Source organism: Pituophis catenifer, unplaced genomic scaffold (assembly GCF_029215685.1).
Source record: "Pituophis catenifer annectens isolate HBS135680 unplaced genomic scaffold, rPitCat1.0.hap2 SCAF_7, whole genome shotgun sequence".
Taxonomy (NCBI): Eukaryota; Metazoa; Chordata; class Lepidosauria; order Squamata; family Colubridae; genus Pituophis; species Pituophis catenifer.
In genome coordinates this window covers 81,662-109,559 of record NW_027256887.1, presented here as the reverse complement: position 1 = coordinate 109,559, position 27,898 = coordinate 81,662, and the positions used below count along the sequence as shown (strand labels likewise).

Sequence of the window (27,898 nt, the reverse complement as noted above, 5' to 3'; positions counted from 1 at the left end):
TAAACAGATGAAAAACTATTGCTAGGCAGCAAATGCCCTCTACAGATGCACTCTGTGTCACCTCAGGCCTAAACCATTTGGCGTATGTACACAGTTGTTTTTCAGAATTCAGAAAGCTTTTAAATTACAATTCAACACTGTTGCATAGATTATCCAGATTAAAATACACACAAGTCAGTTGATGAAATGTTAAGAAATGCTGGTCTTTCTTGAGAGAAAAACAAAAGCAGGGTGAATTTACTGGCACTGGCATATATATGTATATATATATATATATATGTATATATAAAGATATGTCAGTCTTCCTCCCCTTAGCCATTTCTAATGTTAGTGTATAAAGCTCATTGGCTCTATGCATTCTATGAAATCGAAGTGCAATTTCCTTATGGGGGAATAACCCCAATTTTGCACTTCGAGGTTTGGCCTAATGGCAATTTTCATGTGGTCCATTCTTCAGGGTTTGGGATGACTTCGAGATGGGGAAATGGGGTGGCTTGTTTTTAGAGGCCCCCTCTTCTTTTCTCCAGCTTTAATATCTATTCCCATCAGTTCACATGGCTTCTGGTGATAAGGAAAATTTGAAGTTGGTTTTTAAACTTTACTCCTTTCCACTTCTGGTCATAGTGGTTTAGTCACATCAAAAGTACATCTGGTTCCTTTAGATGATCCCTTCCAGAGACTTATCTTCAATCAGTTGATATAAATTTTATTTTATTTTATTTTATTTTATTTTATTTTATTTATTTTATTTTATTTTATTTTATTTTATTTTATTTATTTATTTATTTATTTATTTATTTATTTATTTATTTATTTATTTATGTAATATTTATGTAATATTTATTTATGTAATATTATGTAATATTTATATAAATATATTTATAATATAAATGTATTTATATTATAAATATTTATATTTATGTAATTTATATGTAGGCACTTTTATGTGCTTTTCTGAAGTGTAACCTTTGGTTATAGATATATTTTTAGCAAGTGAGGGCTTGCGTGGACAAGATATGTTGTGAGGGATCAAAACTTTTCTGCTCTTAACACATCCTTTTGTGAGAGATGCAATTGCATCTATTAATTCAATTCAATTAAATCTGTTTATTACAGCCATAAGGCCACATACAGTAAAATATCTTAATAGTACCACTGTTACATCTTTTTCCCTCTCTCCTCTCTCCCTCTCTCTCCAAAAAACAAAGAAGATAATAGCATCTAAAAATCAATAATCTAAAACGATAGCAGTTTTTTAACCCATATTCTTTTCTAGGGTTTTTGTCATATTATTTTGTAGGAAGATTATTTTTATGGTATATTGTTGTAAGTGATGATTTTGAAATAGTTATAGTATACCTTTATAGGATATTAATGGCTGATCCAAAGGTTTATTGGGGTGAATGTGATGTTCTTGTTTGGTCATTGTTCCTGCACTGGTGGTGGTGTTTTTTTAAAAAAATCTGGTTTGGTTTACCTATGCAACAAGTAGCTTGTTTTTAATTGGTATGTGTACTCTTCGATTAGGACTTAGTATTGTGTGTTTCTCTCCATAGATGGAGATTTTTTAAGCTAATAATTAAAATATTTTGTTATTTATAGTTTATTTGAAGTGTGGGGAGGGAGGGAGAAGAAGAAGATGCATTGGTTTTACACAGAGAATCCTGCAAAAAAAAAAAAATTGCTGGGAACTAATTTACAGGGAAGAAAACTGTGGATTCTACAAAAATGACTCGATGGCTTTAATTTCAATTTATTGGCAAGTAAAGTGGAGAAAATCAAAAGTAACCATTAGAGTAATTACTGACTGTCACTGTACCAGCATAAGTTTTCATAATTTTGCTTCAATGTTACCCTGTACAAGAATCTTATGATGTCTACCTTTATAAATTTGATATGAAAGATTCACTAAACATTATATCTAAAAAGGGAAAATAAAACACTTTTCAGCAACAATTGAAATGTACAATTTTAAATCATGGTTCAGTTAAGTGTTAAGACAGAAACAATTAGCTTGGGAATCAACCCTAGGCTGCTCTTCGTACATCTTGCAATAATATTTATATATTAATTTTGTAAATATCTGTGTTCGTTTTATATTTTAAAGCTGTAGAAATGAGTTTTGAAGAAATGAAATTAATATTTTAAAAAGAAAGTTTGGTGGAATGGCAGTATGTTTATAAGCACCGCCCTGAGTCCACTAGGAGAAGGGCGGTATATAAATTGAATAAATAAATAAATAAATAAATAAATAAATAAGCCATGGGCGAATGGGCGGCAATATAAATCTAATAAATAAAATAAATAAATACACCTTCTTTTATGGTTATTTTTACATGATAGATTTCCTAAGAAGTTTATACAGGAAAGCTATACTTTCCCTGTATAGGCATGACATTTTTATGTAAACATAAATGGGAGGGCATATAAGCCTTACTGTTCTGTCCCCCGTCCTCACACAGACAAATGCAATATCAAACACGCCTGCCAATAATTTATTGTATCAACAGACCAAAATTCCTGGCAGACGAGAGTTCTGGCAGCTAACTGTAAAACGCCTGCCAAGTCCAATTAGTACTCCCAAAAAGCAGGAGAGGCCTTATCTGCAGTCCGTTTCCAGAGCGACAAATTATCCACAAGAGTTTAGACCAAAATATATCTGAGCCGAAGTGCAGGATTCACGATGTGACTCTTTAGAGTTTAAACTTTTGTCCGTCTCAAAGCCTGCTGAGCAATCACGCCCCCTTTTATCCCTTGTGGGGCATGGCTCAATGACTCAGCTCAATCCCTGGCCCTCCCACGCCTCTTCCTTTGCTGCGCACGCTTCTCCCTCCGATGCTGCCTGGGATCAAGCCAGGATTCATCATTATCACTCTCTATCAATGGGTGCTCCGAAATGCCTTCCTCCTGGCCCATCCCAGGCTGTTCCTCCTGGCCTTCGGATGGAACCTGAGGCATTGCCAGAGAGGAGGGTCCTGGAGAGGGAGGCCTTGTCAATTCCTCCCCCTCACCTTCTGAGTCCTCTTCCTCCATGAGGACAGGCTCGGGAGTCGGAGTCACAACACTTACCTTCCTGATTGGCATGAATAAAGGCCTGGTCTCTTATGTAATGTCTTTTCTGCCCTGATCTCGGGTGTTAAAACCAAAGTTATAGTAGATGTAGTGAATTATCCTTCTCGTTCTAACAACTTGTTGACCTAGCATGCTAGTTTCTTCTTTGCATATCATCCCTGAAATGTACTTGCTTTAACCTATCCAGCCAATCAGCTCTTAATTCTGCACTTCATAGCAGAGCTAGATATAGGGATCAAAGATCATAGTGACTCCTAATTTGGAAAGAAAGGGAAATTTTTCTAAATTTGATACCCTCCAAGTGTGTTGATACTGCAGCTCTACAAAATCTCAGCCGTCAAGGGCAAAGGCCATTTCTTGCCTAGAATGTTAGATATTCCAGCATCAAGACATTTGCAGGGAAACCAATGTGGGAAGACTATCTTAGTTACAACTCGGTTCATTTTTTCCTGGCTATGACTGGCTGTAGTTATGTGTGGAGAACATGTTTTAGTAGAAATTCAAACAAACAATTTGGAAGCTTTTCAGTAGCGATCCATTGTCATAAGGATTTTGCCAGCTGAAAATATTAACCAGTTAAAATAATTTACTTTGGCATTTGGACAAATCCAACATAGTACTGTAGGTTCCTAATATTTATAAAATAAAAGCAATTCATTTCTGATGAAGCTCTTGATTAAAAATTATTGCAGGGTCACTTTATTTTTATTATTCTCAGAGCAGAGAAATTTTAATAGGTTAAATGTCATGAGTAACATATTTTTAAATTAATGTGCAGTAGGGAATAATGTCTGTAGACATCAGGACTTTTAATAGTTGATGCTGAAAACTGAAACACATAACTCAAAGCAGAGTAGAAGAGTTAAGGAACAAACTATTCTTCAGAGAGAGAGAGAGCCATTCGCCAACACACTCTGCTGAAGAGAGCGGAATTTCACTCTGACATTTTTCCAAAATAGTGGCAGCGCGCACATTAGAATTAAAAGTTGAGTCTTTTATTGATTTTTGCTTTATGCACATTACTATCATTTTACCTGACATATATTCAGGGATAAAAAGCTTGACTTTTGATACGTTCCTTGTGCAATGTTGAGTTTCTGAAATATTACAGGCATGCACAAATTATGATCATCAAGTCAGATGTAGCTTGAAAAAATGTGCCCGGTCCTAAAGCTAGACAGCCACTTCAGTCCTTGGTTAGTGGGATTCATTTGACTTTTGAATTATATATTCATACCTTTACCATGTGTAATGCCTGGGTAAAAGGTTGGACAAAAATTGTCCAAAGTGGGTATTCAGTTTAGTCTTTTGCTCCATTATGTAATCTCTTCAAGAACTTTTAAACAGTGTAAGAATTTCTCTGCCTGCTGAAGTCATGGGGGTCTCATTCACCGAGGGTTTTGAAGTGAAGGTTGGAAAGACATTGGCCTGGGATAGTGTGAGATTTTCCTGGTCTTGAAGACTTTCAAGATTCCTTCCAATCTAGGATTCTTTGAAGATGAGAATTTTCTCAGGTTAGATAATATTCAACTGTTTTGGATTTTTGCTGGTCCTACTAATAAACATACTATAGTGAAAATCAAAAATATAGCCAATATAACAATCACCGCTAATAAAATTCAGCCCCAGCAGGAAATGTCATATATAATTTTGCATCACCTACCTGTCACCTATCACCTATACTCTCAATTTGGAAAATGGCCTCTGCATGTGAAGGATGGGAAATGAGAAGGACATCTTTATTTGAATTAAAACATTGGATTCATTTTCTTGTTTTGGTTTCTAATATTCAGATGTCATCGCATTGGGTTAACTTTGCTTATATTATGATATCTTTACAGATCTGCTCCACCGGATGGCAGTGATCACCCAAAGCAACAGGGCAAGCCTCCAAATCCTCAGGGCAAGCTACCAGATCCTGGGCGCCCTATGCTAAGTAAAAGTAAAACAGTTGATACCCTGAAAACAGAGCAACAGGTCCCTGGAAGAAGCACATCATCCATGAGTTTGAGAGAGTCTAAATCAAAGACTGATTTAAAAGATGACCAGAAGCCAGCTATGATGCCCAGCTTTCTCTCAGATGCCAACCCATTTGGCGCAGTCACATCAGTTGTAAATAAATTCAATCCTTTTGGTTTGATATCTGACTCGGATACAAACCAGAATGAAGGCTCCAAGAAAGTGAAGCCCACCCAAAAGGATCAGGATAGATCTGAGCAACAAGAGGGACTCTCCAAGCAACCTCTGCAGCGTTCATCTCCCAAGCCAAGCAGTCCACAACATGGGCCCATCAAGCCGGCCCCACAAAAAGCAGGACCTCCCAAGCAGGTGCCACAGCAGCAACTACAATCTGGAATGCCTAAGCAAAGCCAGAAACCAGGCTCTGGCCAAACAGCAGAAGAAGCAAAACAGTGTCCAGGACCACCCACCTCTCCGATCCCAAAACAAGAATCTACGAAACCTGAAAAATCTTCCCCACAACAGTTGGGAACTGAAAAGCCTCCTAGTGTGGGCCTTGCTAAAACAGCCTCCCAGTCCCCTGTTCTCAAAAAACCAACACCCCAGCAGGGAGCGCCTCCTTCTAAGCAGAAAGCTCAGCAGCCGGAAGGTCCTGCAAAGGCTGAACCAGCAGCCTCCAGTAAGCAACCATTGCAACGTTTGGCTGGTCCCGCAAAATCAGCCCTTCCCCAGCCTGGAGGACCTGGAAAGCAACCCTCTCAGCAGCCTGGGCTCCCCGCGAAGCCTCCCGCCCAACAGGCTGAGCCTACCATTCAATCCCAGCGACAGGCGGGGCTGATGAAAGCTGACCATCCACCTTCCTGGCCTTCCCAGCAGCAACATGGGATTCCCTCACAACCCGGATTACAAGCCACAAAAAAAACGTTTTGTCCACTTTGCACAAACACTGAACTCCTCCTGCACATTCCTGAGAAGGCCAATTATAACACCTGCACCCAGTGTCAAACTGTAGTCTGCAGTTTATGCGGCTTTGATCCTAATCCTCATATAACAGAGGTAAGTACGGTACATTTAAGATATAAATGTATGGTCCCATTAAAAAAAACACATTATTGAAAGGAAGCTAAATTTCAGACAAGCTGAGAACTGAGAATGTCATGGAAGCTTTTTCAGGGTTCCTCCATAACAAGACTGATCATGGCAAGCTGCCTAAAATTGCTGTCATTATTTCGAACAAATCTCTTAAAGCATCTCTATGTATCATCACTATCAAAATTCACATCAGTTTTCTTCACCCAAGCAAATTGCACATCAAATCTGCATCCCTAAAGATAGCAAATTCAGATCTTCATCAGCACCAGTATTAATGTTGCCTGGCAACCACGACTTGCTGGTGTAACAGAGTCATATGATTTGAGACGTTTTCTAGGGAATACACTGGCAGGAAGTGTAGCTGATTCCATTTTAGGTCAAACAGGTTAATCCTTTCTCAGAAGGCCATAATATTATACTTTATCTGACACAACAGAAGATAAATGTCCTTTGGAACTATATTTGGTATATACTCTGATTAGATTTTTTTTCTAATTTTCCATGTGCAAAAAGGGGTAACAAGAGGAGGCGATGTGATGCTCTTTCGGTTAGAACTTGCACAAGCACTTACCTGTTGTGGCAGCTAACCTAATGGGAATTCAGTGTATATGTGTATACACACATGCATACAGAAAAACCTCAACTGATGTCTGATATGTATATGGGGCGTACACGGTGCTTCTTTATGCATATAAATAAAGTTAAAATAATGCATTTTGCTTCAATAATCTTTAGAATTTGAACTCCTCAGTTCTCCCACAGAAGTATTTGAAAGAAATTATATGCCAAAAGTGAAGAGTTTACTGGGATTTTTTTATGAGGCTGATGTCCCAAATCTTGAATCAATATTGCTTTACTTACAAGTTTCTCGTGTATATTAAATTACTAACTTTCTTACAAGTTCATTTAAAAATCAGAAACAGATGCTGCAAGTCTTCAAAAAATGAAGTATGCGTGTAGCTTAAGTTTCAGTGAGTTCTTGATTGTAAAATGGAAAAGCTACTTGATGTGTACATTTCTGCCCCCTAAGCCAGTAGAGCATGCTGCCACATGAAATGTATAAATTAAGTAATGTTGCAAAAGTATAACATTTTAAATAGTATAAGACAGGTCTCCTTGGCTAGGCTGAATTGCTGTAACTGACTGTGGTATCATGACCTAATTTCTTCCACTGGGGTTTTCTTGCTCTGCTGTAACTACAAAGCTCTGCATAATGAACCAAAAATTTAGGGAGTCTCCAATTGCAGACAGATTCTTCGGAGTGCTGAAAATCTCACTGCCTAAGCAAACATTACAAGGTTCACATTTCTACTTCTGACCTACGTCCCGCTCATTTATCTTCACCCTCACATCTAAAAAGGAAACAGGTCATTGCATTCGATTTCTCCCTCGTGCCCGCCAATCTCAACCTCCCCTTTGAAGGGTTGTGGACCTGCCGAACCAGATTAATATAATCTAGTTACATCATTTATCTTGCATTAATAGTTACTAGGAAATTGCAGTTCTGTGGGAGCTCTCGGTCTCATGGATATCTTGCATACACAGTGTATTAATTGTGAAGGTGAAGAGATAATAGGGACGTTGAGTTGAGCCCTAAGAAACTGCTTTGGACTCCACCTTTCTGCTCTTTGTTTAATGATAAATATATTTATAAAATTTCTGTCATACTTCTATCTAAAGATAGAAGATATTCAGTATTTTTGGTTTGAAATCTAATTGATAAAATATTGTTAATATAGCTAAGAAATTATTACAAAGTTTTGATATATTTATCTTTAAATATAGATTTTTTTTTCTTCAAAGTTCTTTGCTAGTGATTCAATGAAGCTAGGGATCTAGTGAGAATCTACTGGATACAGTTTTCAAGTGTTTTGTGGTAAACCTGGTACCTAACAATGGGAACTGAATCAGTTTCTCATTCGTTAAGTATATTTCTGTACTCCAGTGGTCTATAATAATGAAAATTAACATTATCACATGGTCAGAAGCATTAATAAAAATAAAAGTAAAGCTTATCATATAGCTGGAAGTGACTTCATGGGTTGTCCAGTCCAACCCACTGATCTATGCTAAAGCATTTCAGACAAATTGCTATTCAATCTTTCCTGAGGCGACCTGGTTGACAGTGCATAAAGTCAGAAATTTCCTCCTAATTTTTGTTCACATGCACTGCTCCACAATTTCAACCCATCACAATAAGCCTCGTCAATCGCAGGAAATCAACTCTTCCCTTTACATGGCAGTTGCTTAAATATCCAAGATTCTTGTCCTGTTTCCCTTCATCCGTTTCTTCTGCCTTTGCTTATCCCTTCCTCTGAGTCCTAGGTTACCAGTCCTGTCGTCCCGTTGGGAATTTCTCTGGCCAGGTGAAGCCATCTTAAATCTCATAATAACCTTAAAAGTCTTGACTCAGATTATGGATGGTACATCAACGGTGGAATTGAAAGATTGTTATGATTTTCCAGTCATAACAACAAAATGTTTTCTTCAAACCATTTTGACTTTAAAAAATGTTTCCAAATGATTCTATTTCCACCAAAAAAGTTAACATGGACCATGCGTTTGCACTCAACCAGCACAAATATAACAAGGTAATAATTTAAATGTAGTTTTGATGCTTTTAAAGACGTGATTTAGAAAACAGATCAGAAATAGTAAGGTATCATAAAGTAGCTAATGGTCACAGGACTTGTTGTGAGAGAACTCTTTTATTGAAATGTATCTGGAAATTTAAGAAGGGAAAGTAAGAAAGTAATAAGAAAGCAAAAAATAAACCCAATCAGTCCCTTCAAATAATGTAAAGTGAATCTTTTGGTACCATGGATATAATTCTGTCTTGATGTTTTGTTTGTTTTTTAATTATGCATACAGATTAAAGAATGGTTATGTTTAACCTGCCAGATGCAAAGAGCTTTAGGTGGGGACTTAGCTCCTGCTCACGGCTCTGGACCTTCAGTACCCAAGCAAGAAACTCCAGCCAAAGCAGCTTCTCAACCACAGCCAGCTATGAAGAAGAAAGAAACTGCTCTAAAACATGATGCGACCAAGTCCTTGGAGCAGAAAAAGCCACCAACGCAAACAAAGCAGGCTACTCTGCCCAGTTCTTCTCCTGCAAAAGCAGAGGCTCTTCCTGCTGAACCCAAGCTGGCAGAATCTACCCTGAAGTCCGTCCAGGCCAAGCTGTCAGGAAGTGAGGATAAACAGAAGCAGTCTAGTCCTCAGAAACTTACAAGTGATGCCGCAACTAAACCTTCACAATTGGATTCCAAACAAAATGGCTCCAAGCCTTTACTCACTCAACGTAAAGCGGAACACCTTCAGAGGTCAGAAGATGACAACCTACCACAGGACCAACATGCACCTGTTGATATAATTGCCGCTCTAGATTGCAAAACTTTATCTCAAGTGTCTTCTCAAAAGTCTGAAACAAAACTTAGCGCTCAGCTTGAAACCGATTTAAATGCTAAAGTCCAAATGGAAGCTGAAACAGCAGGAGTAAAGGAATCTTCTATGAAAATCCAGCCCCAGTTGAATCCCAAACCAGATGCCAAATCGACTCCAAAAGGTCAACAAGCCTCAATGGGCGCGAAGCCCAGCCAAGCCCGACCTCAGGTTCAGGCCCAACTGCCTCCAAAAGCACCGGAACAAGCCAAGCGTTTCGGCCTTCATGCAGGAGGCGATGCTCCCAAGTCACTTCCTGCAGCTCCTCCAGAAACGGTTACCGGGAAGCTGTTTGGATTTGGGGCTTCGATTTTCAGCCAGGCTTCCAATTTGATCACCACATCAGGCCAGCCAGGAGCTCAGGCACCGGGACCTACCCCTTTGACCCCCTCCAAGCAGCCCCCTCCCCCTGTCCTGCAAAAAGACCCCCCTCCACCATCTCCTAAGGGGGCGCCTGCGAAGAAGGAAGCAAAGCCTCCTGTGACAGAAAAAACCTCTCAAAAGGAAGCCAGCCAGCCAGAGACTGAGAAGAAGCTGTTGCCTGCCCAGGCCTCCCAGGCGCCTGATGGGGCTGGGACAGAAAAGGGGGCGGGGCCACCGGAAGCACCCCAAGGGCCCCCACCGGCCTCCCTGTGTCCTCTCTGCAAAACTGGCCTGAATGTGGGGTCTACAGACACTCCAAATTACAACAGGTGCACAGAGTGCAGGATTGTGGTATGCAGCCTTTGTGGCTTTAATCCCACGCCCCACATCACAGAGGTAGGTAGGCGCAGCTCTCTTTTGCTCCAGTGTTGTTGTGATGAGTTGCTTTTTTCCCCCCACAATCCATGCATATCAATTATTTGACCCCTTCCTAGTCTGAGGAAAATGACTCGGGTGGTTTGGTTAAAAGTTTATTGTGTATCATATGCAGTGCTTTTTCCCCCCTAGCATTCATTCCCTATATTGCTTATATTTGAACAATGGAGCAAGTTTTAAGAAATTCATTGTCTTGGAATAAATTGCTGATGCTTTATATATTATATAAACTATAGTTTATAGTGTCGGAAAGGAAAGAGGAGCAAAGACCCCACAGTGAAAGCTACTTTTCGTTCGTTAAGAGAATTGTTAACCCAAGACCGAGGTGAATTTAAGCCACCTTGCACTTAGGCCGAAATCATAGCGCAACCTACCTTCCTATTTTGCGTATCCATCAGTAATATTGGAAGAGAGTGCTCAAATGCCTTAGAAAAGATTCTTCTTGGATATTTAATATCAAATACCCAGATACTAAAGGGATGCCATGCAAGTAAACGCAACCAGTCTTATTCTAAGTTTTTGTCAGTAATCTGCAGAACTGAAATGCTAAGAACCCACTTGCTATTTATAGACTTGTTGAAACTCACAGATGCTTGCTGAATCATGTAGCTGAGGGAAGATCAGTCTTTCATAGTTCTCTGCACTTTAAGTTCTGCCTCTGTTAAAAGCTTGTGGTAGATCTCTTGATAGATTTATTTCATTATCATAAAAGATAATTGGACATGTAAATTGTGATTTAACCTTGTTTCCTCATAAAAATGGTCTTCCAGCTGGCACTTAGTAAGGATGCACATGAAATTTGGGAGGAATTCTTTGAAGCTTTGAGCATTGGTGAGTCTTTGTGGTACTGGAAAGAGCTGACTGCAGCCACCAAAATTCTCTGGCTGGATTGGAGCTGCTGGCCCATCCGTCTCTGGCCATTTTTTTCTCACAGAATTCTTCTGGGGAGATAAAAAAAAAGAGGAGATTACCAAACATTTAAGTTCCTGGAGGAAAAGTAGGCTCATGAATGAAGGGGAAGCAACACAGGTGGATGTTCCTGGCTAGCCTTGGAGAGTTGATGGTTGTGGCTGAACTCGAGTTGACAAACCTTTGATTCACCAAAGGGACATCTGCTCCTCTCTGCACTTAAAAAAAAAGGCTATTGCCCCTACAGCTGTGCACGTGGTTACAAGACCCTCTGCTCAGTTTTCAGACTTTATGTGTGCAGGGAATATTTATCTCAGTAGTTCTTCTTGCCTCCAATGTAGTAGTGGGTGTAGTTGGGTCCTCACAGGAAAAAGCATAGTTCAGGAACTATTTATTTATTCATCATATTTACATAGTTGCTCATCTCACAAAATGCAACTCTAGCCAGTGCACAATTTAAAAAAAATAATAATATAAAAAACAAATCAGTTTAAAAATTAATATTATAATTTTAAAAAGGCGATGAGAGAATGACAGATATTAATAACAGTGGAGCCACCTCAACAACTCACCGTTCCCATAGGGCCCTCAAGCCTGATGACATAGCCGTTGGCCCGCTTCTGGTTTCAATTATACATTCCACACATAGTTGCCATGGAAATTAGCAATTTACTCAAGGTTGAGGAGATAACAACAGATGAGGAATGAAAACCAAAACAGATTTTCTGAAAGAAGCATGCCTGAGTGGTTTGCTTTTAATAGGAGCATGCAGAAGACTACTCAAAATCCAGTCCAGAGTTGCAAGATATAGGTCAGGGTATCAGAGTATTTAAGTCTAGGTCAGAGGACAGAAATTCACAATTCACCAACATTACACAAGAGGTAGATATTATACAGTTGATTTCAACAAGAGATTGTTGAATGTCTTGCCAGAAGGCAAGACAAGAACCAATGGATGGAAACTAATCATATTAACTCATATTCTCCTATCTTGTCTATCAATATAATTGCTGTTTCTAATGGATCTTGAAGAATAAAAACCAGGTCATCTGCGAATGCTTGCAATTTGTATTCTTCCTTTTGAATTTTCATTCCTTTTATATCTTTTTCTTCTCTAATATTTCTGTTTAATACTTCTAATGTTAACACAAACAACAGAGGTGACAGTGGACAACCTTGTCTCGTTCCTTTTTTTATTTCAATATACTCTGTCAATTCTCCATTTATCATTACTTTTGCTGTTTTTTTGTGATATATAGCTTCTATGGCTTGAATAAATTTTCTACCAAAGCCCATCTGCTCCAGCTGTAATAACATAAATCGCCAATTCACATTATTGAAGGCTTTCTCTGCATCTAGAAATATCAAAGCCATTTGTTTTTCAGGATGTGCCTCATAATATTCCAAAGTGTCCAGAATTATCCTCATATTATCTTTAATCTGTCTTTTTGGCAGAAATCCATTTTGATCAGGATGTATGAAATTATTTAGATATATTTCTGCCAGTATTGAAGCGAAGATTTTATAGTCTCAATTTAGCAGGGATATAGGCCTATAATTCTTGATTTGTTGTGGGTTGGTATCCTCCTTTGGAACAAGTGTAATATATGCTTCATGACTTCTAACAATGGGAGGCTCAACGATTCCTGTAGTGTCTTGTAATATTCCGCTAGCAGTCCATCCGGGCCTGGTGCCTTCCCATTCTTTTGTTTTTTTAAGTGCTTCAGTTAATTCCATCATCGTTATATTTCCTTCTAACATCATTTTGGTGTCTTTAGAAATCTGGGATAGATTCGCTTTCTGCAAGTATTGTTTAACACTTTCCTTCCATCACTGGAGGTTTTCAAGAAGAGACTGGATTTGTCTGAAATGGCATAGACTCTCTTGCTTGTGCAGGGAGTTGGATTAGATGACCTCCAAGGCCCCTCCCAACTCTGTTATTCTATGTTCTACATTTATATTTGTGTGTGTATAAATTCATTCTGACGAGACCATGGGTCAAAGCTGTCTCTGAAATGAGGCTGCAGCCAGCTACTTTTAATCAAGGAATTTACTGTACGTCCTAACTTGGCAAAGAACCTCATAGAATTTCTTTGCTCTGCTCTTTGCTATGGTCACTAGGTGCTGGGGCTGCAATAAGGGCAGAGAAGTATTGCTGGTTCTTTGCCTTATTGCCACAAGGTAGGCTTTGACAGCGGCTTTAATGCATTTCCAGTCGAATCCCAACCAACACTCTAGATGTCTCCCATTTCATTTTTCTCAACTCCTCCATAAACCTTGGGAAATGATGGCATCCACGAGAGGGTCACGTAGGCACAATCCAACCCAGAGCCTCAGCTGTCCTCTTCTTCCAAGTGCCACCAGGACTTCAAATGGACAGTGCAGCAGCAGGAATAACCCGCAGCTCTCTCTGGGTTTCCTCTGGCTCCATCTGTGGCTGAGTTCCATATACTCCTCTCAAAGTATAGGAAGGGTGCAGTCTGTCAGGGTCAGGCCCAGCGATGAGACAGAGAGATCCAGTTGAGTCCAATCCTTTATTTCTTTATACCTTGGCAAACTGGAGCCAAACCTTCTAACCTACTAGACCAGTGATGGCGAACTTTTTCGGCACCGAGTGCCCAAATCGGAATGCACCCGTGTGTGCATGCACACACCAGAGCATTGGAAACCCAAAGACCAGCTGGCCAGTGCACATGCGTGTGCTGGCTAGATGATCTTCGGGTTTCTGGTGTGCACATGCATGCCGCCCAGCTGGTCTTTGGCTGTGCCGGAGCGCCGGAAACCCGAAGTCCAGCTGGTCTTTGAGTTTCTGGCACTCCGATGCAGCCAAAGACCAGCTGGCACACCGGAAACCAAAAGAGCAGCTGATGACAGTGCGCATGCTCACAGATAGGGCTCTGTGTGCCACCTCTGGCACGCGTGCTATAGGTTTGCCATCATGGTACTAAACATATCCTGAGAGTTTCTAGGGTGTGGCTATCCTGGACCTCTTCCTCTGTCTCCCATGCAACTCAAGACTGCGGAAGCTCTTAATCCAGGCCTCTTTCTGGGAAAGCTCTGCATTGCTAAAACTCCCCCCCCCACACACACACACACACTGCTCCTGCAGGTGCAGATTCTATTACACAATCTGAACAAACATGCTTGAACATAATGTTACAAGGCCACCCATTCCTTTCAGATGAGTTTCTGCAGTTGTATAGATTCTGCTTTGCTGGTTTATCAAGTGGCAACTACTGCTTGCAAGGACGTACTTATTGCCAGCTACTTCATTTAATCTCTGTATTCACTGACCCCTAGAGCCAACTTCTTCTTGGTAGAAATCCAGTGCCTTAATAACTACAAGAAAGGCTGAACTTGATGGCTAAACCCCATTTCTTTTTTATTGTATCATTGCATCACTGTACCAGGGAAATTGATATATGCTGAATTTTTGACTTGCCATATATAGTGTTGCAGTTATTAAAGGAAGAGGTATTCTGCAGTGCCAGAAGTGGATGACAATCAGATATGTAGGTTAGGCACCTCAATAAAGGTGTTAGGCAGCCCAATGGATTTTTCTGTCATTCTGGCCCTCTGAATATGATATGGTTGAGCTCCCTGGGCAATCGGAGCCGCCACAGTTAAGCAAATGTTGGTTCTGGCAGATATTGTAAAATTAGATCTGCCAAAGATGGCAAGGAAATGCCCCTTCAAAGTTGGGCATGATCTCTTGGGAGTCCAATGGCAACAATCTGGAGGGACTCACCTGCTTGACGGCTGGAGACAAGCAAAGGCTTCGTAGTTGCAGAAGGCACTTTCACAGCTACCTAAAAGTTGGTGCCCAAGACAAGGTTTACAGTCCTGAACAACTGAGTTTCCAGAGAGTTCCATTCAGAATAGGCTCTCTCCGTGTCTGAGTTTACTGCTGCTGCTGTGGGCACTAGGTAGACGTTTGAAGGATTTGTGACAGTTCTGCAAGCACTCCTGTCCCAGATTCTTTGGATCTTTTAAATGTCTAGTACCTCTGGCTGTTTTTTTCATGCATGCTGTTATGTAAGTTTGGAGTATTCTGTTTTGCTGCTATTTTTTAAAGAATACATTATATTTTACGCATAAATCCTTTTAGCTGTTATTACTTAGGTACATTAAATTGCAGGGGCAGAAATTCTTCTGCCCGAAGCTCACAAAGCAAGTTTTTTTCTTTTAATTCCCTTTCAGCATTTATGCTTTCACAGTGTTACATTTACTTGATGCCTTCTGTGGGCCCTGCCTTCAAGAGGCCATTTCGAGTAGAAAAATAATAGTCAGGGTAACATTCTCAATTTTTACCTGCAAAAAGAAAACAACAATTTTCAAAAACTAGAAAACTTGAAACGTGAAAAACATGTCCTGTGAGTACTTAGCATTATGAAACTCCAAAATCAAGAGTAATCTATCCTGGGGAATGGTGAATTGAGTACTGGAACCAATTAGATTTCAATTTCTGCTGGAAACATGAATTGATTTATTTCAATATTTTTGATCACTAAACTCCCTGTAAAAGTTTCCGTTCTTATAAATGTCCATTTTGTCTTAAAAAAGGTTTTATTCTCGAGAACTATTTTCTGTCTTTTTAACCTTATAATCCATGCATTTTTCATTAAGTTTAGTGATATCTGATACCTATTAATCTGCATTACATCCTTTTCAGCTCATATTTATTTTAATTTTAAAAAGTATTTTATATTTCTTAACATGAGTTAAATATCAAAGAATAACAATTTTGGCCTACCGTTTGAATATTTTACTTGCATTTTGCCCTAAGCTTTTTTTTAACCTCCTGTTATTATTATGTTTTATTTGGATTGGTCAATGTGCTTACATTATTTCAGAATTATTTTATGATTGTTGCTGTTGTAGGCTAATCCTGGTATTTGGTAATTTGTTTATTATTATGGTTGGTCTCACAGTCGGCCATATGTTTATAGACAGGATTTGGTATTTTTGTCCAACTATTGATTCTTTCCTGAGGATTTGGATAGGCAGGTTTGGATGTTTGATGTTGAAGGCCTTGACGCAAACTGTGTGCTGTTCCGAGTAAAGCAGCCTTTGGTGATTGACTGACGGCGAATGGGTCAGAGCTCCAGTGGTGGTCCAGATGTTTTGGGATTGCCCCCAAGGCGCCTGTGACTGATGGTGCTCTGGGAACCAGGCCGAAGCCACCACACCTAGAAGAGGTGAAGGCAGGTGAGCGGGATGGACGAAAGCCAGGAAAAGCTCCCTCAAGGAAAGGAAAGGAACCGAGTTAGTTAAGGGAACAACAGGACAAAAGTTGGGCCTGAGTACGTGGGAGTCCCCCCTCCAAGATTGACCAACAAAGGAGTTGGGTCTGAGCACATGGGAGGCCAACCCTGGGGGATAAAAAGTTCCTGAAGCCTGCCCAGCCCTATTTTTTGGAGACGTTTTGGATCCCAGACTTGGTGGCTTCTGTCCCTCTGGCTAGTGCCTGGCAGCCCTAGCAGTGGATGCTGGGTAAGTGTGGATGAGTGTCTGTGTGTGTGTGTGTGTGTGTGTGAGAGAGAGAGAGAGAGAGAGAGAGAGGGCGCAAAAATATATAGTATCAGTAAAAGTTTGCTGTGATTTTACATTCACTGATTTGATTTTGGATTGAGTGTAGCAGTTTTCCAGGCCTGTGAGTGTGTGAGTGAGTGACCATAAGACGAACCTGAGAACATACTTGTGTAACACTACCTTCCCCACCTCCCTTTTTTTCCCCCACAGTCATCCTATTTCTGTTTTCAGGTCTTTGTATTTTGTAATTTTCTCCTGTTCTTTCTCTTCTCTTCTGCTGTCTCCAGATAACTGCAGTGTCCACTATCCCCTGCTGTAGTTTCTAACAAAACGGGAAAGGAAAGGAGAGTTTTATTTCTCTTTTCATGCCTGCTTTAGAACTTATGAAACTGAAAGGGCTGATAGGTGGAGTCCTCCAATGAGTCCTTGGAGAGTCAATTTGATGTGGTGGTTAAGGCATCAGCAGAAACCAGGAGACTGTGAGTTCTAGTCCAGCCTTGAGCACAAAGCCATCTGGGTGACTTTGGGCCAGTCATTTTCTCGCAGCCCTAGGAAGGAGACAACGGCAAACCACTTTTGAAAAAAATTATGCTAAGAAAAATTCAGGGACTTTTCTGGCCAATCTCTGAGAATCAGAAATGACTGAACAGAAGGGAAACAAAATCTGTGAATCCTGGATATTCCTCCTAAAGCCCTACTGTAATTCCCCCATCCTCAGTTCTATCTATCTGTCTGTCTATTAAAACAAATTAGGGTTCAGCCAGCCGTTTAAGCAGCCAAGATACTTTTTTGGCTCTTTTGCTTTATAGAAATCTTGCTCACTCCTTGCTTTTCTGGCCAACACATAAAAGCATATTAATGATAGACATAGCCAATGTCTGGAGAAATAATTGCTGCCTTTTATTTTTATAACAGAGAAAATATAAAGATGTATAACTCATCCTGGGTTAGAAATTACTTTGGCCTATAAACACAGTCCAGACGTTCAGGATCTTAGCGCAGACACAAACAATAGTCACTTTTATAAATAAGGAGTTGCCATGGAAATGGGTGTTTCTCTACTTACTTATTGTAGAGTTAAAAGAGGAGATGACATTCTTACAATGTAGTTCAGCATTATTATATATTGTGTTGTGGAGAGCAGGGGGATTGAACATGATTGCCTGTGTCGTTTACAAAAACCGGAGGGGCCTATTTTGCTATGCTTTTATACAATTAGTGAGCTGCAGGTGTTGCCCTTAGACACACACCTCCAAGCACCCACCTCTGAGGTGAAGCATAAAACCTATGAGCATCAGAAATTAGCTTTTACTCACATATCATGGTAATAATAAAGAACCAGTGGTGGGCTCCAAATTTTTTAACAACCGGTTCTCTGCCCTAATGACTGCCTGGGTAGGCGTGGCTGGGGGTGGGTCATGTGACTGAGTTGGCATGGCCAACTCTACATCACTTGCGTGGGTGGTACCTGTATGGGACAGGCAGGGTTGGTGAGGGAATCCAGGGGTCTCCGATGGGGGGAGGGGGGCGTGGGAGGAAAGAAAGATCCAACCCGTTTATGTGTGTGTGTGTGTGTGTGTGTGTGTGTGTGTGTGTGTGTGTGAGAGAGAGAGAGAGAGAGAGAGAGAGACTGCGTCAAGCTAGACTGGGAATGTTGTCTGCGAGAGGAAAAGAAACTGGGTAAACTGGACCCAGACGCTTCCCAGTCCCCTCATCCCAGAAGCAGCAACCTTGCACTCTCCCATCTCTGTTAGCCCCTTCTTCGCACAGGATTGCCCAGCAGCGGAGACGGAGAGGGAGAAGTGGGCAGTGGCGGCCGCTAGCATTGAGGAGAGAGTGCCACATAGAAATGGGAGCACACAGAAATGTGCCCCCTTCTCCCTCTCCATCTCCATTGCTGGGCAATCCCATGCAGAGAAGGGGGCTAGCAGAGAGGGGAAGAGTGCAAAGTTGTTGCTTCTGGGACGAGGGGACACAGGACCTGTCTGGGTCCAGCTCACCTGACTTCTCTTCCTCTTGCAGCCAGGTTTTTTGGGCTGCTTTCAGGCCATTTTTTGGGCCAATTTCAGGCCTTTTCCAGGCAGTTGTCAGGCCATTTTGGGCCTATTTTGGCTAGAAAAACACCCTGAAAACAGTTCAAAAAATGGCCTGAAAATGGCCTGGTTTTGTGGTGTTTTTTGGTCCGTTTTCAGGCTATTTTTCGGGTTGATTCTGGCCAGAAAAATGGCCTGAAAACATCCTGAAAAACAACCTGTTTTTTGGGTGTTTTTCAGACTGTTTTCAGGCCGTTTTCCAGGCTGATTTTGGCCGGAAACAGTGCCTAAAAACAGCCTGAAAACGGTCGAAAACAGCCTGAAAAACAGGCGGGGTGGTCCGATTTGCCAGTTCTCTGAACCATGCAGAATCAGAACAACCGGTTCTAGCAAACCGGTTCAAACCGGCAGCAGCCCACCTCTCTAAAGAATTTGGCAGGAAGCTAAGCTGCAGCTGGCTGTGTCAGTTCCAAGTTTCCAAACTTTTTTTCTCTAATTTGCACATGTTTTCAGAAAGTACAATTAGGATATTATATGTTATTTACTAATACCGGTACATTGTGCACATATATATATATATGTAGGTCTTTGGTTATTCGGGTCTTCTCCCACGTAAAATTGGAAGTGTCTTGGCGACGTTTCGACGAAGTCTCATTCGTCATCTTCAGGCTGGTGTTCTCGGCTTCGTGCTTCCAGGAGCAATGTGAGATCGCAGCTGTCTCTTCCTTTTAACTGCTAGTGGGGGTGTGAGCTGATTGGGTGGGAACTTGGCTGTGTTCTGATTGGGTGGAGGTGTGTTCTGATTGGTTAGGGGCTTGGCTGTGCTCTGATTGGATGGGGGGTTGGTTGTGCTCTGATTGGCTGGGGGTGTGTTCTGTTTGGGTGGGGGCTTGGTTGTGCTCAGCTTAGTCTGAGTTGTAGGGGGATTTGAGCTGGTGAGCTGCGTTGTTGTTGTTTGGCTTCATGTTTGTGGCCGTGCAAGCTCTTCATGGTGGGTGTCAGTCTGCTTCATGTATGGATTGGAGGGGTTTAAAGTGGCTAATGATGCAGCTGCGGTCTGGCTTCTGGTCCTTGGTCGTGGCTCATTATCAGTGTGGGTTTGAGTCTGCTTTCTGCGTGGATGTGTGGTGGTGACATCCTGTGTGGCTCTCGTGAGTGTGGGTCTGGTGTCATTCGTCGTGTTGGGGACTCGTTTGTCAATAAGGGCGGGTTTCCAAATGGCTGGTAGGTGGGAGGTATCGTCTCGTTTGTTCATGCTGTGTGGGCGTTTTTCTATCTCGATGGCTTCTCTGATTATTCTGTTGTTAAAGTGTTCAGTTTTGGCGATAGTTCTGGTCTTTTTAAAGTCAATATCATGTCCTGTGGCTTTAAGGTGTTGGACCAGGGAAGAAGTTGGTTCCTCTTTTCTGACTGAGTTCTTGTGTTCTTCTATGCGTGCATTTATTCCTCTTTTATAACTTTATGAATGAAGAGTGAATTTGTCGCAGAGATTGAGATTTCACCTAAGATGAAGTTTAACTTGGACAGTGTCGTCTAAATTAGAATATCTAACAGGATTATTTAGCCTAACTAAGGATAACACCAAGGGTGGGTTCTACTTACCTTTACTACTGGTTTGCAACGGGGCTGTGTGCAGGTGTGCAGGTGCTTGCTTCACTTGCGTGCGCTCTCTTCTGCGCAAGCACAGAAGCGTTTTTATGACATCAGGGTCAGTGGGCGGAGCCTCCGGCCGGTTTTACTACCGGTTCTATAGAACCGATACGAACCGGGGGCAACCCACCACTGGATAACACCCTCTGTTTTGTTCTAGACATCAAAGAAATTGTAGGCTATCTTGTAAAGCATTATCACAGAGCAGCATTCTAGCAAATAAAAACAGAACCACATGCTGAAACCAGACCCAGAATTTATTAGGCAAATGTAATAGGGATCCTTCTAAAGTCTATAAGAAAAGCAATATTCTACTTCCTCTGCCCTGTACTGTAGAGTGTTCTTGCACCTGGCTGATATTGAAAAACCAAAGCAGGATTGGACCTGCTTAGTATATGGATAGGTGACCACAAGGCAATTCCCAGGCTTTATATCAGACTAGGAAGCCAAAAACATCTGTTGACATTTTACCTGGATGAAAAAGCACTTCTCACAGGTAGTGCGTCAGATGTGAAACTAGTCAGAGCTGATTGTTAATAGAATGGGAAATCCAAAGACTGTAGACTGAACTGAGAAGTCAAAAAATATTCTGAAAAAAAAGCAACACCAAACCACTTTCTGTATTTTCCCTGAAGTGACCAAGAATTAAGCTTGATCTGACCTCTTATCACCACACTGTTACAGAAAACATCTCCCAGATGCTGCTTGTGTGGATTGATTCACAGAGAGTGTGTTTTTGTCTGATTGGCTTATGCCCTTTCTCCTGACAGCCTAGCTTCTGTGACTTTGAAACGATCCCAAACTGTCCCCATAACTTTTCAATAGGATTCCTCGCACGTGGGAGTTCTAGCAATGCTTACAGTTATTGCCATACAATAGTCAAGTGTTTTGTGGAGGAGTTAACTATCAAGCCTGGGCTTGAATAAACATCAGTTTTTTTGTTGTACCAAAATAAACAAATAAATAAATACATGCTGAACTGAATTGAACTTGGACTTGTTGATTAACCAGAGTAATAAATTACCTAGACTTTTCAGGTCTAGGTTTGCTAGACTAGCCAAAATTATATTACTTATGACAAGCTAAATTAGGGTCTTGCTGTTTGCAGCAGTGAGTGGATTTCAAAGCAAGTGACAGTCAACCAATGTTACTTATCAGCTGTATGTTAAAAAAAATATTGTGTAAAAAAAAAGTTATGAATATTTTCAGACATTGAATTGATTTGTTTGAAAGTATGATAACCCCCTGGGAAGAGAAAATTTCATGCCAGCCAAAGCAGGGAGCAACTTCTCCAACTTATGGGGTGATCATTGTATTGACTATAGCAACGTCTATATAGCCTCCTATGTCCCTCATAAGCTATGGGATAGCCTGTTTATGCACAATTATCATCTTTGCAGGAAAAAAGTTGATAAGACAGAAAAAGTAAAATAGTGTACACTTAAATTGTAATTTTTTTAAAAAAAATAGTTCTGTGTTGCTGCACCCTAGCCCCACTTAGTATTCAAAGAAAATCACTTCATTAAATCAGATCCATGGCATGAAACCTGACAGGTCTCTGGAGAGATTCTATTTTAGCACTTTTGGTCTCTCTGTTGCATTTAAATATCTCACCTATATATTCAGCTGAAAATAATCTGGGTGTTTTTGTAGGTGATGATACACTTAGGCTTCAATTCCACACAAACAGAAGACAAAGACAAAGAAGAAGAAGAAGCCTTCCTTAAACGTTCAGACAGCCGGCATCCAATGTCCTAATAGGAGCTATGAGGCCTATTGCGCAGGCCACTGTACAGACCAGAGCCAAATCACTGTCTGTTTGTGGCAGATTGCATGGGAAAGACAAATCAAAACAATAGCTAAACATACATTATTTTTATCCAAATATTAACCCTGGAGGTTATAAAGAAGCATGCCCCCGGTTGTTCCATGTGCTTAACTGGGTCATTTGGAGATTCCTTATGCAGATTCCAAAAACAAGCTGGTTGCCCCAGAAGGTTAAATGACCCATCTCCACCCATGCCCTGATGGGTCTTCTTTGACAGTGACTCTCCCTCTGGGCTGCTATGTGCAGCCTCCATGCCTGAATCCCTGTGATGCTCGGTTGGACCTGGGACAACTAATCCGTGCCGTGGAGATCCTGTCCCAGGGCCTGATCCCTGCGGGGCGGAGGTCCAGGTGAGGAGGGACAGGATTCGCCTCAAGACTGAGCAGCGGTGGCTTTTAGGCCTCCCCAGCTCCGGTGCATTGCCCTGTGCCTGAGCCTGGGACCCTGAATGTGGAACAAAGTCTTGTTTGTTCACTACGTCCAGGGCTTCTTATGATTCTGCAGATACTATGCATTTTACTTCCTGATCTATTTTTGTATCGTCTGTATTTTTATCTGTTTGTCTATTCGTTTGTTCAGTTTACGTATCCACCTGGCTTGCATTCATGATCCTGGGCAGCTTACAGGCGTTTGTTCCTACAGTGGTAAGCCCCACCCAGTATCACTGGGGGCAGGGGAATGGGCAGCCATCAAAACAAATAATAAATACACTAGCAAAGCTATAATAGACTAATCAAAGTTAAAACACTGTAAGGATAAAATTTATATATAATAATTAAAAATAATGTTATATTTACAAAAGTTAACTGTATAAAATGCATAATCTAAAATGCAAAAGGAAAATAAGAATGACTATAAATGAAAACTAAAGCAAACAAAATAATCTAGATTATAAAAGATAGAGCAAAAACTGAAAAAAGCTGGGTTGATAAATTAGTAAACAGGATACAAATAAACAGTAAGTGATATATAACACAAAATAAAATATCAGCTAACAACCACAGTTCCTAAGCTTGAATCAGATCTTCCAGAGATTGTTGAGGCAATATAAATAACAGATATGTTCCATTTCTTTCTAAATCCAGTATGTACTTGCATTCTAAAGTAAAGATTTTGTTAAATTTGTGCCGTGGAAATGTTTATACCAGTGGTGGGTTGCTCTCGGTTTGGGCGAACCAGTAGCGGTGGTGGTGGGAAGCTCTGCCCACCCGCCTAGACATCATCAAAAATGCTTGCAGAAACCATGCCTGCATGCTACCCATAGTGAACCGGTAGCGCCGGGATTTGAAACCCAATACTGGTTTATACATTACATATCAAATATTGCTCTTTAAAAATTTAAATGTCTTTAAACTTATCCTTTTGCAAGATCTCTTACCTTACTAATAAAACCCTCAGCATCTGTTTTGTTGTAGTTCACAAAGCCTGACCTCAGTTTTCTGGATTTTGATCATTAAAAAGTCCCAGCAACTATCTCAGAAAGATCTGCTGCCTCCCTCCTGCTGGAAAACAGGGACAACCTTATCAGTTTGATCCTTGCAAAGAGGTGACTGATGTTTATAGTAGAGAAGGAAAGGAAGGAACTTCCCTTCTGAAGGAGCCATCGTGCCACTTCCCCATTCTTCAAGCCTTCCCAGGCAAAAAGATTATCCTGCCAATGCATGCTGATAAAGTCCATTGCTCTTGCATAGCTGTTGCAAAAAAGCAGAATGGTAAAACAAAGTTATGGTACTATGCTGGGAATCCTTTATTGTTACCCACTCAGGGTAGAATACAGCAACCTACCATCAATTATAGAGAAATCTGTTATTGTTATCCAATGTCCTAGTGCCGTGATGGCAAACCTATGGCACGCGGGCCACAGCTGGCACGCGGAGCCCTTTCTGCTGGCGAACCGTCGTCCACCTCATGCCCACTGCTCATGCACATGTGCGCCTCCCACTGGCCAGCTGATTTTTGGGATGCACATGCGGGAGACGTGCGCGCATGCATGGGGATCGCACATGCATGTGTGGTGGGAGTGGCACATGTGTTCCGGAAGTGCGGAAATGGGCCCATGCGGGGGGTGGGGGTGGCGGGGGTGTGTGTGTGTGCAGGAGCATGCACATTGCATTATGGGTGCCAGCACGCACTATTACAAAGGCATGCACTTTTGGCACCCAAAGAGAAAAAGGTTAGTCATCACTGTCCTAGTGTGTTGGGTTTCTTGCTTTAAAAAAGACGTAGGAGGGTGGGGTAGGGAGAAATTGGCAGCAGCAGAAAATAAATTGATTAAAGATTACACCCCCCTCTTTTTTTTGGGGGGGTACAGTTGCCCCGTAGTCCTAGCTGATTCAAAGGAACCAAAAAACTGCCCGTTTTTGGTGAGATTTTGGAACTGGTTGCCCTTGCCTCCTTCCTAGGGCTGAGAGTGAGTGACTGGCCCAAAGTCACCCATCTGACTTCGTGCCTAAGGCAGAATGAGAATTCAGTCTCCTGGATTCTAGCCTGATGCCTTTACCACTAGACCAAAATTATTTATACGCTATCCAAATACCTCAAGCAATTCATACAACATTTTAACCCTGGGTTTGAAGTGGAGAAAAACCCTTGGAAGAAAGCAATGGCCAATCACTTTCATAGCAACATGTCCAAATTGCTTATGCGGTTCATCAGTAGCTGAGTTCAACTGGATTCTCTTTTAAACCAATAACAATTGAGTGTCATCAAGCAAGGTTTGGTTGAAGATACCAGACGATATAAGGAGGTGCTGCTTTCTAGTAATAGTTGCTCTCGCAAAATAGTAGCCACAAGCACTGGCATCTCAGAGGAACTGGCCAGGATGTGCTATCTGCTGTGTTGCAAGTGCCAAGCACCACCAGATATCTTTCTTCAAACCCTACAGAGATTTTTGTACCCTTCTTTTATCTTTTGTATGTTTTTCTCATATCTCAGGTTTGATATGCTTATAAAATGACACAGTAGATCCTTATGGCTTTGAACTTGGTTATTTGGGAAAGAAATTCCAGGTTGTTTCCCATAGGTGATTCACTCTTGCTCGCCATTTTGGGTTATTCTCTGAATTAATATAATTTTAGTAATTATATAGACATTACTCTATTGTTTTGAAATGTAACTGATTATACATAATGCATGTATACGTATAACTGAATTGCTGAAATCATATATTTATTAAATAGCATGTGCTTCTTACATTCTACTAAAAATATATAAATATATAATAAATCTATAAATATAAATATATAATAAATCTATAAATATAAATATATAATAAATCATATATTTATTAAATAGCATGTGCTTCTTACACTCTACTAAAAAATAGTAGTGTGGTTAGGCTTACTGAAGTCCATCTTGAATTCAGTCATGTTACTTTTCTGTAGTCCAATTGCAAAAACTTTCACATAGGCAAATTCATGAAACTTGGGAGTGTGGGGGAAGCTGTTTGTCTCTTTGGCCATCTTGGAGAATTTCTTTCTATTATTGAGAAATCAAACAACTCTTTTCTGAATAACAATAAAAAAGAGGAACTTATGGGAAAGTCTTGAATCAGAAATATTCATGACAGGAAAACATGGAATACATTAAAACAACATGAGCTGCTTCTGAAGGCATAGAAATAGAACTAGGTGAATTTCCATAATTTGTTGTTGTTGTGTTTTTTTTGGGGGGGGGGAGAAAGGGAGACATTTGAGCAAATGGCTCTTGATTATTCTAAGGCAGGTTCTAGAAGAATGCACCATCATTATCCTGGCAAGCAGAGGTGGGATTCACTTACCTTCCCTACTGGTTCGCAAATGTGAGCACACGCGCAGGCGCACTTGCTTTGCTCACATGTGCCACCTCTGCGCATGCACCACCTCTGTGCATGCACACAGCCTTCTGCACATGCGCAGTAGTCGCACATTACGTCCGGACGGGTGGGCGGAGCCTCTCGCAGTCGCGCGATCCGGACAGAACCGCTGAATCCCACCACTGCTGGCAAGCTTCTGTATCGGAAAGGAAATCCTAATTGTGATTCTCTCCTATATGCAAAAGCTTTTTCCCAAGGGACTCAACCCTGGGCCCAATCCTTGTCCTGAATTCTATGCTGTATTCTAATCTAACTGTAGAATATGAAATATGCAAGGGCCACCATCACCATGGCATAAACAAAGGTACCATTCTAGCAGAAAAAATGAGGAACACAATAGTCCATCTTGCTAAGAGCAGGTCTGAAAGCAGTCAGCATAGTCAAAAAGAGTATAGTTTCAGTGTCAAGTAAGTTACCTTGTTTTTAAAGTCAGGATGCTGTTTAGAGTTACAAATATCAGTGTTACTATTTTAGTGAGATACGTTTTTAGTAATATAATGCCATTCATTAAATTCCAGGTCCAAGAATGGTTATGCTTAAACTGCCAAACTCAAAGGGCGCTATCAGGACAACTTGGGGATATAGAGAAAATCACTCCTCCTATGTTTCCAAAATCCCCAGTGAGACCATCAAATCCTGTCCTTCAAAGTCAGTCCAAACCTACTGAGTTGCACCAACAACAACAGATTTCAGCAAAACCTGCCCTGCCATCTGAAAAACCAAAGATTGGTTCAGAAATTCAGAAAGAAGATCTAAAGGTAAAGAAAGACACACTTTTAACAAAGACATTTACTGGTAGGATCCAAGAAGAAATTTTTAAAATTGATATTTCGAAGCTTTCACCAGGAAAATTAGCAAAAACAACATCTGTTGATAAAATCATTCAAGGAATTTCAAAAGAAGATTCAAAAGCAGAAAAGGAAAAATTGGGAAAATCGTCATCTGCTGATCAAATTCTTAAAAATGAGTCAAAACTGGCTACAATTGATAAGCGTTCACATGATAAGATAAACATGGAACATGTGAAAATACCTCTATCCAAAGACTCAAAATATCAACTGGTAAAACTGGCCAGGGAGGAACCTCAGAAGGAAGACCCAGCCATTCAAGTCAAATTACCATCTGCTGATCAGAGTCAGATGGATCGGGTGACCTTGGAAAAAATACCATCAGCTGAAAAAATTCCACAAGTTGTTCAAAAGCCAGAACCAAAGATTTATCGAGACGAAATGACAAAAGTAGCCTCAGATGGTGAAATTGTGAAAGTTGAACCAAAATTTCAGCAGGCAAAATTGGCCAAAATACTATCCTCTGATCAAATTCAGAAAGAAGATTCAAAACGAATTCCAGCAAAAATAATGAAAACGGCATCTGCCGATCAGCTTTTAAAAAATTCTGTGAAATTTAAGGAACTAAAACAAGTGAAATTGCCCAGGGTGGAACCAAAGTCTTCCGAGACAAGTAACGGCCAAATGCCACCATCAGAAGCCTCAGACCATCTCCCCAAAATCGGATACGTACTAGAACGAAAGCAATCGTTTGAAGAAAAGCCGGAAGCTGAAATGCATGTTGAAACAAAACAGCAGGAAGAACATCCCATGATATCAGAAACCATTTCAAAGGCTCATAAACTACCCAAAGATCTACCCATATCGTTACCAAAATCTTATCCTGTGGAGTCAGTGAGAGAAAAAACAGTAAGTGCTTAACATTCCTCTCTTGTTAAGAATT

The 27,898-nt window shown here is 40.8% G+C and overlaps 1 protein-coding gene across 1 annotated transcript in view; it reads left to right on the top strand.

Annotated features, from left to right (window-relative positions):
* Positions 1-27,898, top strand: part of PCLO (piccolo presynaptic cytomatrix protein) — a 104,995-nt gene that overhangs the window by 9,064 nt on the left and 68,033 nt on the right. Inside the window, exons 2-4 of the mRNA XM_070947118.1 lie at positions 4,914-6,087; positions 8,995-10,323; positions 26,686-27,864. Of these exons, the coding sequence (XP_070803219.1) occupies positions 4,914-6,087; positions 8,995-10,323; positions 26,686-27,864 (3,682 nt within the window). The remainder of the gene's footprint in view (positions 1-4,913; positions 6,088-8,994; positions 10,324-26,685; positions 27,865-27,898) is intronic.